General features: G+C 43.1%; 1 protein-coding gene across 1 annotated transcript; it reads left to right on the top strand.

The window, feature by feature from the left end:
* Positions 1–1609: 1609 nt before the first annotated feature.
* LOC109767002 (expansin-B2) lies at positions 1610–3781 on the top strand. Its single transcript, XM_020325756.2, has 3 exons — positions 1610–1869; positions 1968–2077; positions 2183–3781. The coding sequence occupies exons 1-3, from the start codon at positions 1686–1688 to the stop codon at positions 2708–2710; spliced, it is 822 nt and encodes a 273-aa protein (XP_020181345.1). The 5' UTR covers positions 1610–1685; the 3' UTR covers positions 2711–3781.
* The last annotated feature ends 12430 nt before the right edge of the window (positions 3782–16211 follow it).

The following is a 16211-nucleotide window of genomic DNA, read 5'->3' as shown; positions in this document are numbered from 1 at the left end:
CTCATATTGAATAACAAATGCAATTATAGCATAGAAATATAAACTAATGATATACATGAAAAATATAATAATCACTTGCAAATATAATAATACATATATTATTGACTGTAGGGCGTAGTTTCGACAGATTTGGGGCCAAATAAAAAAAAACCTACAAGCACTCCAAATTTGCTTTACTTCACACTTGTTACCAAGGGTGGGTCCGATCCCCTCCCCCATACACATAGCTCTGCCACTGTGTATGGTCCTATTGTGAGATAGTCTGAGATTTTACAATAGCTAGTTCATACTCAAATCCCGAGTGCACTCACTAGAAAACCTACATGGCTCTGCTTGTGGCCACGACTACATCTATGGTTCGTCACCCTCATTATGTGGATCGGTGATCGACTAATGGTGGTATCTGTCCGATATTCAGGAAGCGTCTCACGTCCTGTATGATGTGTGTGGTGATGAATGAGTTGTTGTAGTTTATGATGTGTGTGGTGATGAATGAGTTGTTGTAGTTATTGGACTATCAACAATAGCCGTTCGTAGTCATGTGGACGTAAGTACGTGTGGTTTCATTTCATACACTGAAGGTCTATGTAGTATATGCTTGTGCGTAAGAGAAACTCTATCAGAGTCATCGTATATGCCCGATCACCAAAATAACTGCTATTATGACAATTTTGGCAAAATCACTCTAGAAGAGTCAACATCTTGTCGAGGATCGCCATAAATTATGGAGCGTCTTTTCATCGAACTGTGTCTCGTGACACACACGGTTTGCACCACAAAATCGTGCCCAATGGATCGGCCATCGCACACGTTTTGTTTTCTGACACACAATTTTATTTGTCTAATGTTTGCGATGCATGCATCGCACACTATTCGCTCCAAGAGTGTGTGATACGTCGTTTGTATGTTGGTGGTGACGATGGTGCTTACATGCATACGCGTTGGATCCATAGCACATTCTGCAGTAGTGAGAAATCAATGATGGAGCTTACATGCATGCACGTACAAAATTGGCCGATCAAGAATCAAAATTTAGTATAAGTTGTTTTTTAAAGGACTATAATTGGTTATACATAGCGGATCCATATTTCATCATACTCAAAAGAAAGCTGGACATGATTAGCAGAACTATAGCACAGACTTTTTGCAAACATTTTAATATACATGGCCGATCCACATTTCATACAAAAGAAAGCAGGACATGATTAGCATAGCTATAGTACAGACTTTCTTGCAAACATTTTAATATCTGAAATGGCTAGAATCAGTGCCTGAAGATATAACGTGCGGCCTGGTCTTATGGCATATGTAACGATGGTCTGACTTTGTCTGCAATCAACAACTTGACTTGTGCACCCCCCAAATGATTAGCGGATGATCGGTGATCACCGTCAATATGTGATTGTATTGGACGCGCGTAAACCAGCCGGTGCCTGTATTCCTCTATGATTCCCTCCGTAGCCATGTGAGCCTGTAGCCCTAAACACGCCATCCGCGTAGTCGTCTCGTCGGGTGCAACTGCAACTTGCGCCGACTCGTCGTTCTCACCTCATTTCGCCTATTGGCCTGCCTATAAATGCCCAGGCAATGTCATCCCGTCCAGCCATCACAAGTTCACAACACAAACAAACAGGAATAGTACATATATCCTACAAGGTTAGCAAGAAGGTTCATAGTCGACCAATATGGCTGGCATCTCCACCAATGCCATTGTCCTTGTGCTTGTGGCACTCCTCTCCGTGCTCGTCACGTCCGTCCGTTGTGCGGCCAACTACGACACCGCCGCCGCTAGATCCTACAACTCCGGCTGGCTCCCCGCCAAGGCCACCTGGTACGGAGCACCCACCGGCGCCGGCCCCATGGACAACGGTACGCCCATATCTATGCTCCCATGGCGGCGCACATTTTCATGCATCAACTATGTACGTAGTGCTAGTAATAGTGCTGATCTACGGATGGATTTGCAGGCGGTGCTTGCGGTTTCAAGAACGTGAACCAGTACCCCTTCTCCTCCATGACGTCCTGCGGCAACGAGCCTCTCTTCGACGGCGGCGCCGGCTGCGGCAGCTGCTACGAGGTACGTACGTAATACTGCATTAATTAATCCCACACCAGACAGTGTCGGTTAAATTAGTTGGTCAAACTCAAACCTCCCATGCATGTGCATGTATTCGTCCTTCAGATTCGATGCGTTGCCGCCAACAACCCTTCCTGCTCCGGCCAGCCGAGGAGGGTGGTCATCACCGACATGAACTACTACCCCGTGGCCAGGTACCACTTCGACCTTAGCGGCACGGCGTTCGGGGCCATGGCCAAGAACGGCCTCAACGACAAGCTCCGCCACGCCGGCATCATCGACATGCAGTTCAGGAGGGTGCGCTGTAACTTCCCGGGCATGAAGGTCACCTTCCATGTCCAGCGCGGCTCCAACCCTAACTACCTCGCGGTGCTCGTGGAGTACGCCAACGTGGACGGGACCGTGGTGCGGATGGAGCTCATGCAGACCAGGAACGGCCGCCCCACGGGGTCCTGGGAGCCGATGCGCCGCTCTTGGGGATCCATCTGGCGGATGGACACCAGCCGCCCGCTGCAGGGGCCATTCTCCATGCGCATCACCAGCGACTCCGGCAAGACGCTGGTGGCCAACAGTGTCATCCCGGCCTACTGGCGGCCGGACAAAGCCTACGGGTCCAACGTCCAGTTCTACTGATTTTGGCTTACCTATATACCTGCTTCTCCGATCGATCGATGTCGATTGAGTTGATGCTCCTGGATTTCTCTTCTCATCAAACGCTACCTATTGTTCATTGTAAGTGATAAGGCCTTGTACAACGCAATGCAAGGTCTTTAGTGAGGTATATTTGTAAAAAGGTACCGGTAATTTCTTAAGTATCGGTGTTTATTTGTATTGTAGCACATAAGCTTACTTAGACACCACTGTTATCCAAAAAGGATCGGGGCTTAAGGAAAACCAGTTTGTATTTGCAAGCTCCTCTACATGGTCCAGATATTGCTAGCTAACTGGATGATCAACATTGGCTGGCCAATGCATGTTGCCGGGCTCTTTAATTCTCGCTACCCCGTGGATTAGAGCTGCGTAAGACCGAGTAATATGTCGGTTTTCTACCTCTATTTCTTTTTTTTCTCTTTTTGTTTTTTACTTATTCTTGTTTCTTTTCTAAAATTACATGGATACTCTATTTTTAAATCCTGATTTATGAACACACATTTTATGCATTTAATTAAACATGGCGAAAACAATTTAATTATGCCTTTTTGTCTAGAACACCAGGATATCACCAAACTCCACAAGTGAGTAGAACACTCGATCATTTTTTCTAAGAAAAAACAGAAATATTTGTATTTGCTTTTTTTTATTTTTCCTATTCATTCGGGTGTATGTGGATCCATGTTCACCGATGTATTTTGTTATGTTTCACTGACGCCGGTCTTCTCAAAAAATTACTCACGCTTTCGGTGCCCTTGCATTCCCCGACAAAGCAGTTAGCAGGTCATCGAGAAGTCCAAGCCAAGCAGGACACATGCTACTCAGACATGAATTATATCAGAGCGACAAAGACCGAGAAGGCACGATGACAAGGGCAGGCGTGGCTGGCGCAAAAGCTATGTCCTTAGCAGCGTATGTTTCTATGAGGGCACGGGCTTCGCCGCCAACCACCCACACACCTCTGCCATCATGCATGATGAACGTGAAGAGAATCCGACCACCTAGCTTAACTAGAGGTATCTCACGGTGTAATTCACGGGAGTAATTAATCAGGAGCCATCCGAGACCCTGCGAATTAGCAGGGCACACATTGCCACAGTTAGACTGGCCACACTAGTAGGCCACAGAGTGTAATTTTACTATTGGCATCATGTAACTTTGTTTTTTCTCCATTGAGATTAACAATATCCATGTTTTCCTACCAACTTTATTTGTGTAATACGGTATACATACTGGCATGCCAGCATTTTTTTTCCTTTCCTTCGACCCATGGGAGAAATACACTCCTCCTCTTCCCTTCTCCCGGAGTTGTTTTTTCTCTCATCTATAAAAGAAGGAATTCACAGGGTATGCGATCGAAAGCTATTGCAACATTAATTTTTAGCATGAGGGCCGATGATTTATTCGCTTTAAGAGTCACACACATGAAGTTTTTTAGGGATTGATCTTTTCTTGATAAAAGACGCTCTGGCATGGCGAGATGAACTCATTCATCTTGAGTTGCAATCGGCGTGCAAGGAATATTGGAGGTGAGTTTAGCAACACTACGAATGAGGCTTATGCGCCAAACAAATAGATGTTAAATTATTTGCATAGAGTATTATGTGGTTGCATCTGAGAACACATAATCGCATAAAAAGAGGGTTTCAGGATTCTTTACTTGTGATAGAAGTTGACATAGTCGCCTTCTTGACGTAGGCGAGATGAAGGGATGATGTAGTCGATGTAGACGACCTCTTGGAGTCTTCATCCCCTCAGGCCGCCACCAGCACTGTCCTGTGACGGCGGTCAGATGGCTAGGTTTTCTTGTTGATGCAGCACAACCTTTGATTGGTTAGGGAGTGAACCTGACGTGAATGAATGACCACGCAGAGCCCCAGCTCTTTCCCGTATCCCTTTTATATAGTGTTGTGCAATAGGGGACCTAAACCATGAGTTGGTTTGGATGCCCCCAATCAGGACGCATTAGTTAGAGATGAGGTGCACGTACGTTGGATTGTAGGCCCTCTCTTAACGTTATTTTCTTCCCTCTTAGGTTGTTAGATCAAACTGAAGGAAATATGCCCTAAAGGCAATAATAAAGTTGTTATTTATATTTCCTTATATCATGATAAATGTTTATTATTCATGCTAGAATTGTATTAACCGGAAACTTAGTACATGTGTGAATACATAGACAAAACAGAGTGTCCCTAGTATGCCTCTACTTGACTAGCTCGTTAATCAAAGATGGTTATGTTTCCTGACCATAGACATGTCTTGTCATTTGATGAACGGGATCACATCATTAGAGAATGATGTGATGGACAAGACCCATCCGTTAGCTTAGGATAATGATCATTTAGTTTTATTGCTATTGCTTTCATCATGACTTATACATGTTCCTCTGACTATGAGATTATGCAACTCCCGAATACCGGAGGAACACATTGTGTGCTATCAAACGTCACAACGTAACTGGGTGATTATAAAGATGCTCTACAGATGTCACCGAAGGTGTTTGTTGGGTTGGCATAGATCGAGATTAGGATTTGTCACTCCGTGTATCGGAGAGGTATCTCTGGGCCCTCTCGGTAATGCACATCACTATAAGACTTGCAAGCAATGTGACTAATGAGTTAGTCACGGGATGATGCATTACGGAACGAGTAAAGAGACTTGGCGGTAACGAGATTGAACTAGGTATGATGATACCAACGATCGAATCTCGGGCAAGTAACATACCGATGACAAAGGGAACAACGTATGTTGTTATGCGGTTTGACCGATAAAGATCTTCGTAGAATATGTAGGAGCCAATATGAGCATCCAGGTTCCGCTATTGGTTATTGACCGGAGATATGTCTCGGTCATGTCTACATAGTTCTCAAACCCGTAGGGTCCGCACGCTTAACGTTCGATGACGATTTGTATTATGAGTTATGTGATTTTATGACCGAAGTTTGTTAGGAGTCCCGGATGAGATCACGGACATGACGAGGAGTCTCGAAATGGTCGAGAGGTAAAGATTCATATATAGGACGATGGTATTTGGACACCGAAAGTGTTCTGGGTGATACCGAGTCACCGGAAGGGGTTCCGGGCAACCCCCGGCAAAGATATGGGCTTAATGGGCCAAGTAAGGGAACACACCAGCCCACAAGGGGCTGGTGCGCCCCCTATAGGGCCAGCCACATGGGGAGAAAGGGAAAGGAGAGGAGGAAAAGGAAAGTATGAAGTAGGACTCCTACTTCCTTCCCCTCCCCCCTCCTTCCTTTCCCCCTTGTCCAAATATGGTAGGGGGCGAATCGAACTAGGGGCCCAAGTAGGATTCCTCCTACTTGGGCGCGCCCTAGGCTGCCTCCCTCCCTCTCCCTCCTTTATATACGTGGGGAGGGCATCCCTAGAACACACATCAATTGTTCCTAGCCGTGTGCGGCGCCCCCCTCCACAGTTAACACCTCGGTCATATCGTCATAGTGCTTAGGCGAAGCCTTGCGCCGGTAACTTCATCATCACCGTCGCCACGCCGTCGTGCTGACGGAACTCTCCCTCATCCTCAACTGGATCAAGAGCTCGAGGGGCGTCATCCTGCTGAACGTGTGCTGAACACGGAGGTGTCGTACGTTCGGTACTTGGATCGGTTGTATCGTGAAGATGTTCGACTACATCAACCGCGTTACTAAACGCTTCCGCTTTCGGTCTACGAGGGTACGTGGACACACTCTCCCTGCTCGTTGATATGCATCTCCTAGATGGATCTTGCGTGGTCGTAGGTAAATTTTTTGAAATACTGCGTTCCCCAACAATGGCATCCGAGCCAGGTCTATGCGTAGATGTTATATGCACGAGTAGAACACAAAGAGTTGTGGGCGGTAATAGTCATACTGCTTACCAGCAACGTCTTACTTTGATTCGGCGGTATTATTGGATGAAGCGGCCCGGACCGACATTACATGACCATGTTCATGAGACTGGTTCTACCGACGTGCTTTGCACACAGGTGGCTGGCGGGTGTCTGTTTCTCCAACTTTAGTTGAATCGAGTTTGACTATGCCCGGTCCTTGTTGAAGGTTAAAACAGCACACTTGACGAAAAATCATTGTGGTTTTGATGCATAGGTAAGAACGGTTCTTGCTAGAAGCCCGTAGCAGCCACGTAAAACTTGCAACAACAAAGTAGAGGACGTCTAACTTGTTTTTGCAGGGCATGTTGTGATGTGATATGATCAAGACGTGATGAGATATAAATTGTTGTATGAGATGATCATGTTTTGTTAAAGTTATCGGCAACTGGCAGGAGCCTTTTGGTCCAGGTGGCTGTGGTTTATGATACTGCTATGTTATGCTTAGCAGTCCTTGACTTATTGCTACGAGTTTATTGTGGATAGTACAACTTTTCGTAATTGGCGTGTGCTGTGCTGGAATGTTCCTGGCTTGAATTCTGATGCTCGTCAAAGAGATGTGAGAGCAAAGATTGAGGAAAGTCAATGCTCTATTGTTTGCCTGCAAGAGACAAAATGTGATGACTTTGATATACGAAAAATTAGAGCTTTCTGTCCTAGGCGCTTTGACACTTTTGCGTTTGCTCCGGCAGTTCGTGCATCTGGTGGCATTTTAGTAGTTTGGAACTCCTCAATCTTTAAGGGGACTCTGGTTCAGATACAGAGTTTTGGCATTGTGGTTTCGTTTCAATCTGTCCATAGCGCTGAGAAGTGGACCTTACTGTCAGTCTATGGACCCTGTGATGGTCCCCTTCGGGATAACTTTGTTAGTTGGCTTTATCATCTGAATATCCCCACGGATGAAAATTGGTTGCTCTTAGGAGATTTTAATTTCATCTGTTCCTTGGTTAACAGAAACAGACCGGGTGGTGATGTTAATGACATATTTCTCTTTAATGAGATCATTGGACACTTGGGCCTGCTTGAATTACCTTTGAAGGGTAGGAGCTTTACTTGGTCCAATATGCAAGAACGACCACTGTTAGAGCAGCTAGATTGGTTTTTTACAACCTCAGATTGGATTTCTTTCTATCCTAATACAGTTGTTCTGCCTCTGGCAAAAACGTCTTCCGATCATGTTCCTTGTGTGGTTTCCATTGACACAAATATACCTAAGGCCAAGGTATTTAGGTTTGAAAATTACTGGGTGGACATGCCAGGGTTTATGGACTGTGTCAGGAGCTCTTGGAATCAGCCTGTGTTTGCTCACATGTCTGCTTCTGCAGTATTATCAACCAAGTTTAAGCGCCTGTGCTATGCACTTAAGGCCTGAAGCAAAAACTTGTCATATATTAAACGACTCACAATGGACTGCTGCCGGGTCATCTTGTTTTTTGATAACTTGGAAGAGCTGCGGCCTCTCACCACGCCTGAATTTAACTTTCGGAAGATTGTTAAGTTACACCATGAGGATCTGCTTAGAATACATTATATTTATTGGAAGCAGAGGTGTACTATCCGATATATTAAGGTTGGGGAGGAGAATTCTAAGTTCTTTCATGCCATGGCCTCTGAACGTTTACGCAGGAATACTATTGCCAGTCTGTCATTTGCAGGTGGTGACCCAGTCTCTGATCACTCCCAAATGGTGGGAATTCTTTGGTCATCATTTAAAAACAGAATGGGCCAGGCCCAAGGAATTGATATGGGCTTTGATCTGCATAATCTCATTCACCCAATTGACGGATTAGAGAGCTTGTCTGAACCTTTCTCTGCTGAGGAAATTAACACTGTCTTCAAGGATCTGCCAACTGATAGAGCTCCTGGGCCTGATGGCTTTAATGGCCTCTTTGACAAGAAGTGTTAGCCTATCATTGAGAAGGGTTTTCTGAATCTCATACAGGACTTTTATGATGGGAGGTTATCTCTGTAGAATATCAATGGCTCTCTCATCACCCTGATACCAAAGATGCTATCTCCTGAGGGACCTAAGGATTTCAGGCCAATTTCCCTGACTAACACATGTCTAAAGTTCCTTACTAATCTACTGGCAAACAGGCTGCAAAAGGTCATTCTTCAATCCATTCACAAAAATCAATATGGGTTTTTGAAGAGTAGGGCCATACAGGACTGCCTAGCTTGGGCTTTTGAGTACATACATCAATGTAAACAGTCAAGAAGGCCTATCATCATCTTGAAGCTGGACTTTGCAAAAGCCTTTGACATTGTGGAGCATGATCTTATCCTGCAAATCCTCCAGCACAAAGGTTTTGATGCAAAATGGATTGCTTGGATTAAAGAGATCCTTTTCTCTGGCTCATCATCTGTTCTGCTCAATGGTGTGCCTGGTAAACAGTTCAAATGCAAATGTGGGGTCAGGCAGGGTGATCCTCTCTCCCCACTTCTGTTTGTCATAGCTGTTGATCTTCTTCAAACTGTGGTCAATGATATGATGGCTAGGGGAGTCTTAACCCTCCCAATCCCCTCTCATGATCCTGATTTTCCTATTATTTAGTATGCAGATGATACAATAATCATCCTCTCTACAGTGGAGGATCGGTTGGTTGCTCTAAAGAACATGCTCCATATTTTTCAGCAGTCAACTGGCCTGAAGGTGAATTTTGCCAAGTCTTCAATGATTCCCATCAATATTGAGCCAGCTGAGGCGCAGAGGCTATCCACAATTTTGGGATGTAAGTTGGAACAATTACCTTTCACATATCTGGGTCTACCCCTTGGAACTACAAGACCTAGAATTGTTGATCTAATGCCTTTGGTGGACAGTGTTGAAAGAAGATTATATGTTAGCTCTGTCGTGCTTAATCAAGGTTCCAGGTTGCAATTGCTTACATCAGTGCTTACTTAAATGCCCATATACTTCCTCTATAGTTTGCATATTCCTCCTGGTATTATCAAGCAGCTAGATAGGATTTTTAGGCAATGCCTTCGGAGGGGAAACTCTGATGTGCCCAAACAATCCTTAGCTGCCTGGGATTTAGTTTGCAGACCTAAGGATAAGGGAGGCCTGGGGATTCTTAATCTGAATATTCAGAACCAAGGACTCCTTCTCAAGCATTTGCATAAATTTTATAATAAGCAGCAAGTACCATGGGTTCAGTTGATATGGGATAGTTATTATGATGGAGTGGTGCCCCATGCGACAATACTCACTGGCTCATTTTGGTGGAAGGATATACTCAAGCTTGCTGAACATTATAGGTCAATTGCCTCAGTGCAAATTAATATGGGTGATTCTGCTCTTTTTTGGCTTGATGCTTGGCATGTGGATGGTTCTTCCCGGCCCTTGAACTTGAGACTTCCAAGGCTTTTCTCCTTTGTTTTGGATGACAAGGTTTCTGTCAGGGACTTCATAGAAAATCAAGATTTGTTCTCCATGTTTCATCTGCCAATATCCCAGGAGGCAGTAGCTGAATTGGAAATCTTGGAAGGATGGTTGTTTCATCTACAGAGAGACCCCTCATTGCCTGATGTTTGGATATGGTCTGGAAATTCTGGGCAATACTCAGCAAAGAGCTTTTATGACATCATGCATACACACCTTCCAACTATTCAACCCTGTAAGTGGCTTTGGCAGAGCAGATGTACTATGAAAATAAAAGTTTTTGGCTGGCTCCTTTTCTTTGACAGGCTGAACACGAAGGACCTGTTGGTCAGAAGGTATTGGAGGTCCCCTTTGGACGATAACCTATGTGTCATCTGTAATGCCTATGTTTATGAAGATAGAGCACACCTCTTCTTTGAATGTAACTTCACTTGCAGGGTTTGGAATTACTTGCAAATAGATTGGAGACATGGCCCTAATATTCAGCAGTGTATCTCCCAAGCAAGGCAGAGATTTGGTCATCCATTCTTCTTTGAAGTGATGCTCACAGCTGCTTGGAATATATGGATCCTGAGAAATGGGAGAACTTTCAGGGGGGACAAGGGCTACTTTTGCTGCATGGAGATGTACCTGTGTACATGATATTCTTCTGTTGTCTCATAGACTTAAGGATAGCATTAATCTTAGGCTTGTTGATTGGGTTAATTCCATTATGTAAAGTAAGCTTTCTTTCTAACTTAGTTTAGGCCTGTAACCTTAAACTCCTCTGTACATTTTTGTTTGTTTGATTTTGCAATAAAGGGTTGTGGGGTTTTTACCCTACAGTAAATATTCAAAACAAAAAAACTGGCAGGAGCCTTATGGTTGTCTCTTTATTGCATAAGATGCAAGCGCCATATAATTGCTTTACTTTATCGCTATGCGATAGCAACAGTTGCAAAAGCAATAGTTGGCGAGACGACCATGTGACGACACGTTGATAAAGATCAAGATGATGGAGATCATGGTGTCATGCCGGTGACGATGGAGATCATGACGGTACTTTGGCGATGGAGATCAAAGGCACAAGATGATGATGGCCATATCATGTCACATATTTTGATTGCATGTGATGTTTATCTTTTATGCATCTTATTTTGCTTAGTACGACGGTAGCATTATAAGATGATCCCTTACTAAAATTTCAAGGTATAAGTGTTCTCCCTGAGTATGCACCGTTGCGACAGTTCTTCGTGCTGAGACACCACGTGATGATCGGGTGTGATAAGCTCTACGTTCACATACAACGGGTGCAAGCCAGTTTTGCGCACGCAAAATACTCAGGTTAAACTTGACGAGCCTAGCATATGCAGATATGGCCTCGGAACACTGAGACTGAAAGGTCGAACGTGAATCATATAGTAGATATGATCAACATAGTGATGTTCACCATTGAAAGCTACTCCATCTCACGTGATGATCGGACATGGTTTAGTTGATATGGATCACGTGATCATTTAGATGACTAGAGGGATGTCTATCTAAGTGGGAGTTCTTAAGTAATATGATTAATTGAACTTAAATTTATCATGAACTTAGTCCCTATAGTATTTGCATATCTATGTTGTAGATCAATTGCTCGCGTATAGCTTCCCCGTTTTATTTATGATATGTCCCTAGAGAAAAATAAGTTGAAAGTTGATAGTAGCAATGATGCGGACTATGTCTGTGATCTGAGGATTATCCTCATTGCTGCACAGAAGAATTATGTCCTTGATGCACCGCTAGGTGACAGAACTATTGCAGGAGCAAATGCAGACGTTATGAACGTTTGACAAGCTCGGTGTGATGACTACTTGATAGTTTAGTGCACCATGCTTTACTGCTTAGAACCGAGACTTCAAAAATGTTTTGAAACGCCATGGAGCATATGAGATGTTCCAAGAGTTGAAATTGGTATTTCAGACTCATGCCCGAGTCGAGAGGTATGAGACCTCTGACAAGTATTTTTGCCTACAAGATGGAGGAGAATAGCTCAACCAGTGAGCATGTGCTCAGAATGTCTGAGTACTACAATCGCTTGAATCAAGTGGGAGTTAATCTTCCAGATAAGATAGTGACTGACAGAGTTCTCTAGTCACTATCACCAAGTTACTAGAACTTCGTGATGAACTATAATATGCAAGGGATGATGAAAACAATTCCCCCGAGCTCTTCGCGATGCTGAAATAGGCGAAGGTAGAAATCAAGAAAAGCATCAAGTGTTGATGGTTGACAAGACCACTAGTTTCAAGTAAAAGGGCAAGGGAAAGAAAGGGAACTTCAAGAAGAATGACAAGCAAGTTGCCACTCCCATGAAGAAGCCCAAAGCTAGACCCAAGCCTGAAACTGAGTGCTTCTACTCCAAAGGAAATGGTCACTGGAAGCGGAACTGCCCCAAATACTTGGCGGATAAGAAGGATGGCAAAGTGAACAAAAGTATATGTGATATACATGTTATTGATGTGTACCTAGTATTCATAGTAGCCCCTGGGTATTTGATACTGGTTCAGTTGCTATGATTAGTAACTTGAAACAGGAGTTATAAAATGAACAAAGACTAGTTGAGGGCAAGGTGATGATGTGTGTTGGAAGTGATTCCAAGGTTGATAAGATCACCATCGCACACTCCCTTTACCTTCGGGATTAGTGTTGAACCTAAAATAAATGTTATTTGGTGTTTGCGTTGAGCATAATATGATTGGATCATCTTTATTGCAATACGGTTATTCATTTAAGTCAAAGAATAATTGTTATTCTGTTTACATGAATAAAACCTTCCATGGTCATACACCCAAGGTGAATGGTTTATTGAATCTCGATTGTAGTGATACACATATTCATAATATTGAAGCCAAAAGATGCGAGGTTAATAATGATATTGCAACTTATTTGTGGCACTGCCGTTTAGGTCATATCGGTGTAAAGAGCATGAAGAAACTCATGCTGGTGCGCTTTTGGAATCACTTGATTATGAATCACTTGATGCTTGTGAACCATGCCTCTTGGGCAAGATGACTAAGACTCCGTTCTCCAGAACAATGGAGCGAGCCACTGACTTATTGGAAATAATACATGCCGATGTATGCGGTCCGATGAGTGTTGAGGCTCGCGGCGGGTATCGTTATTTTCTGACCTTCACAGATGATTTCAGCAGATATGGGTGTATCTACTTAATGAAACACAAGTCTGAAACATTTGAAAAGTTCAAAGAATTTCATAGTGAGGTTGAGAATCATCGTAACAAGAAAATAAAGTTTCTACGATCTGATCGCGGATGCGAATATTTGAGCTACGAGTTTGGCCATCATTTGAAACAATGTGGAATAGTTTTGCAACTCACGCCACCTGGAACACCACAGCGTAATGGTGTGTCCGAACATCGTAACCGTACTTTATTAGATATGGTACGATCTGTGATGTCTCTTACCGATTTACCACTATTGTTTTGGGGTTATGCATTAGAGACAGCTGCATTCACGTTAAATAGGGCACCGTCTAATAATCCGTTGAGATGACACTGTATGAACTGTGGTTTAGCAAGAAACCTAAGCTGTCGTTTCTTAAAGTTTAGGGTTGCATGCTTATGTAAAAAAAATCAGCCTGATAAGCTCAAACCCAAATCGAAGAAGTGCGTCTTCATAGGATACCCAAAAGAAACTGTTTGGTACACCTTCTATCACAGATCTGAAGGCAAGATCTTTGTTGCTAAGAGTGGATCCTTTCTAGAGAAGGAGTTTCTCTCGAAAGAAGTGAGTGGGAGGAAAGTAGAACTTGATGAGGTAATTGTACCTTCTCTCGAATTGGAAAGTAGCTCATCACTGAAATCAGTTCCAGTGATGCCTACACCAGTTAGTGAGGAAGTTAATGATGATGATCATGAAACTTCAGATCAAGTTACTACCGAACCTCGTAGGTCAACCAGAGTACGATCCGCACCAGAGTGCTACAATAATCCTGTTCTGGAAGTAATGTTGCTAGACCATGATGAACCTACGAACTATGAGGAAGTGATGATGAGCCCAGATTCCGGCAGATGGCTTAAGGCCATAAAATCTGAGATAGAATCCATGTATGAGAACAAAGTGTGGACTTTGGTGGACTTGCCCGATAATCGGCAAGACATTGAGAATAAATGGATCTTCAAGAGGAAGACGAACGCTGATAGTAGTGTTACTATCTACAAAGCTCGACTTGTTGAAAAGGGTTTCTGACAAATTCAAGATGTTGACTACGATGAGATTTTCTCACTCGTATCGATGCTTACAGTCTGTCCGAATCATGTTAGCAATTGCCACATTTTATGAAATCTGACAAATGCATATCAAAACAGCATTCCTTAATGGATTTATTAAAGAAGAGTTGTATATGATACAACCAGAAGGTTTTGTCAATCCTAAAGGTGCTAACAAAATGTGCAAGCTCCAGCGATTCATCTATGGACTGGTGCAAGCATCTCGGAGTTGGAATATACACTTTGATAAGTTGATCAAAGCATATAGTTTTATACAGACTTGCGGTGAAGCCTGTATTTACAAGAAAGTGAGTGGGATCACTACAGCCTTTCTGATAAGTATATCTGAATGACATATTGTTGATCGGAAATGATGTAGAATTTTCTGGAAAGCATAAAGGAGTGTTTGAAAGGAGTTTTTCAAAGAAAGACCTTGGTGAAGCTGCTTACATATTGGGCATCAAGATCTATAGAGATAGATCAAGACGCTTGATAAGATTTTTCAATGAGTACATACCTTGACAAGATTTTTGAAGTAGTTCAAAATGGAACAGTCAAAGAAGGAGTTCTTGCCTATATTGCAAGGTGTAAAGTTGAGTAAGACTCAAAACACGACCACGACAGAAAATAGAAAAAGAGAATGAAAGTCATTCCCTATGCCTCATCCATAGGTTCTAGAAAGTATGCTATGCTGTGTACCAAACCTATTGTGTACCTTGCCATGAGTTTGGCAAGGGGGTACGATATTGATCCAGGAGTGGATCACTTGACAGCGGTCAAAATTATCCTTAGAAGACTACGGAGATATTTCTCGGTTATGGAGGTGATAAAGAGTTCGTCGTAAAGAGTTACGCCGATGCAAGCTTTTACACCGATCCGGATGACTCTGAGTCTCAATCTGGATACATATTGAAAGTGGGAGCAATTAGCTAGTGTAGCCCCATGCAGAGCATTGTAGACATAGAAAATTTGCAAAATACATACGGCTCTGAATGTGATAGACCCATTGTAAGCTTCTCTCACAAGCAAAACATGATCACACCTTAAAACCCTTTGGGTATTAGTCACATGGCGATGTGAACTAATCACATGGTGATCTAAACTATTGGTGTTAAATCACATGGCGATGTGAACTAGATTATTGACTCTAGTGCAAGTGGGAGACTGAAGGAAATATGCCCTAGAGGCAATAATAAAGTTGTTATTTATATTTCCTTATATCATGATAAATGTTTATTATTCATGCTAGAATTATATTAACCGGAAACTTAGTACATGTGTGAATACATAGACAAAACAGAGTGTCCCTAGTATGCCTCTACTTGACTAGCTCGTTAATCAAAGATGGTTATGTTTCCTGACCATAGACATGTGTTGTCATTTGATGAACGGGATCACATCATTAGAGAATGATGTGATGGACAAGACCCATCCGTTAGCTTAGGATAATGATCATTTAGTTTTATTGCTATTGCTTTCATCATGACTTATACATGTTCTCCGACTATGAGATTATGCAACTCCCGAATACCGCAGGAACACCTTGTGTGCTATCAAACGTCACAACGTAACTGGGTGATTATAAAGATGCTCTACAGATGTCACCGAAGGTGTTTGTTGGGTTGGCATAGATCGAGATTAGGATTTGTCACTCCGTGTATCGGAGAGGTATCTCTGGGCCCTCTCGGTAATGCACATCACTATAAGCCTTGCAAGCAATGTGACTAATGAGTTAGTCACGGGATGATGCATTACGGAACGAGTAAAGAGACTTGTCCGTAACGAGATTGAACTAGGTATGATGATACCAACGATCGAATCTCGGGCAAGTAACATACCGATGACAAAGGGAACAACGTATGTTGTTATGCGGTTTGACCGATAAAGATCTTCGTAGAATATGTAGGAGCCAATATGAGCATCCAGGTTCCGCTATTGGTTATTGACCGGAGATATGTCTCGGTCA

The sequence above is a fragment of the Aegilops tauschii genome, chromosome 6, assembly GCF_002575655.3.
Source record: "Aegilops tauschii subsp. strangulata cultivar AL8/78 chromosome 6, Aet v6.0, whole genome shotgun sequence".
Classification (NCBI taxonomy): domain Eukaryota; kingdom Viridiplantae; phylum Streptophyta; class Magnoliopsida; order Poales; family Poaceae; genus Aegilops; species Aegilops tauschii.
This window is presented reverse-complemented; position numbering and strand designations above follow the sequence as displayed.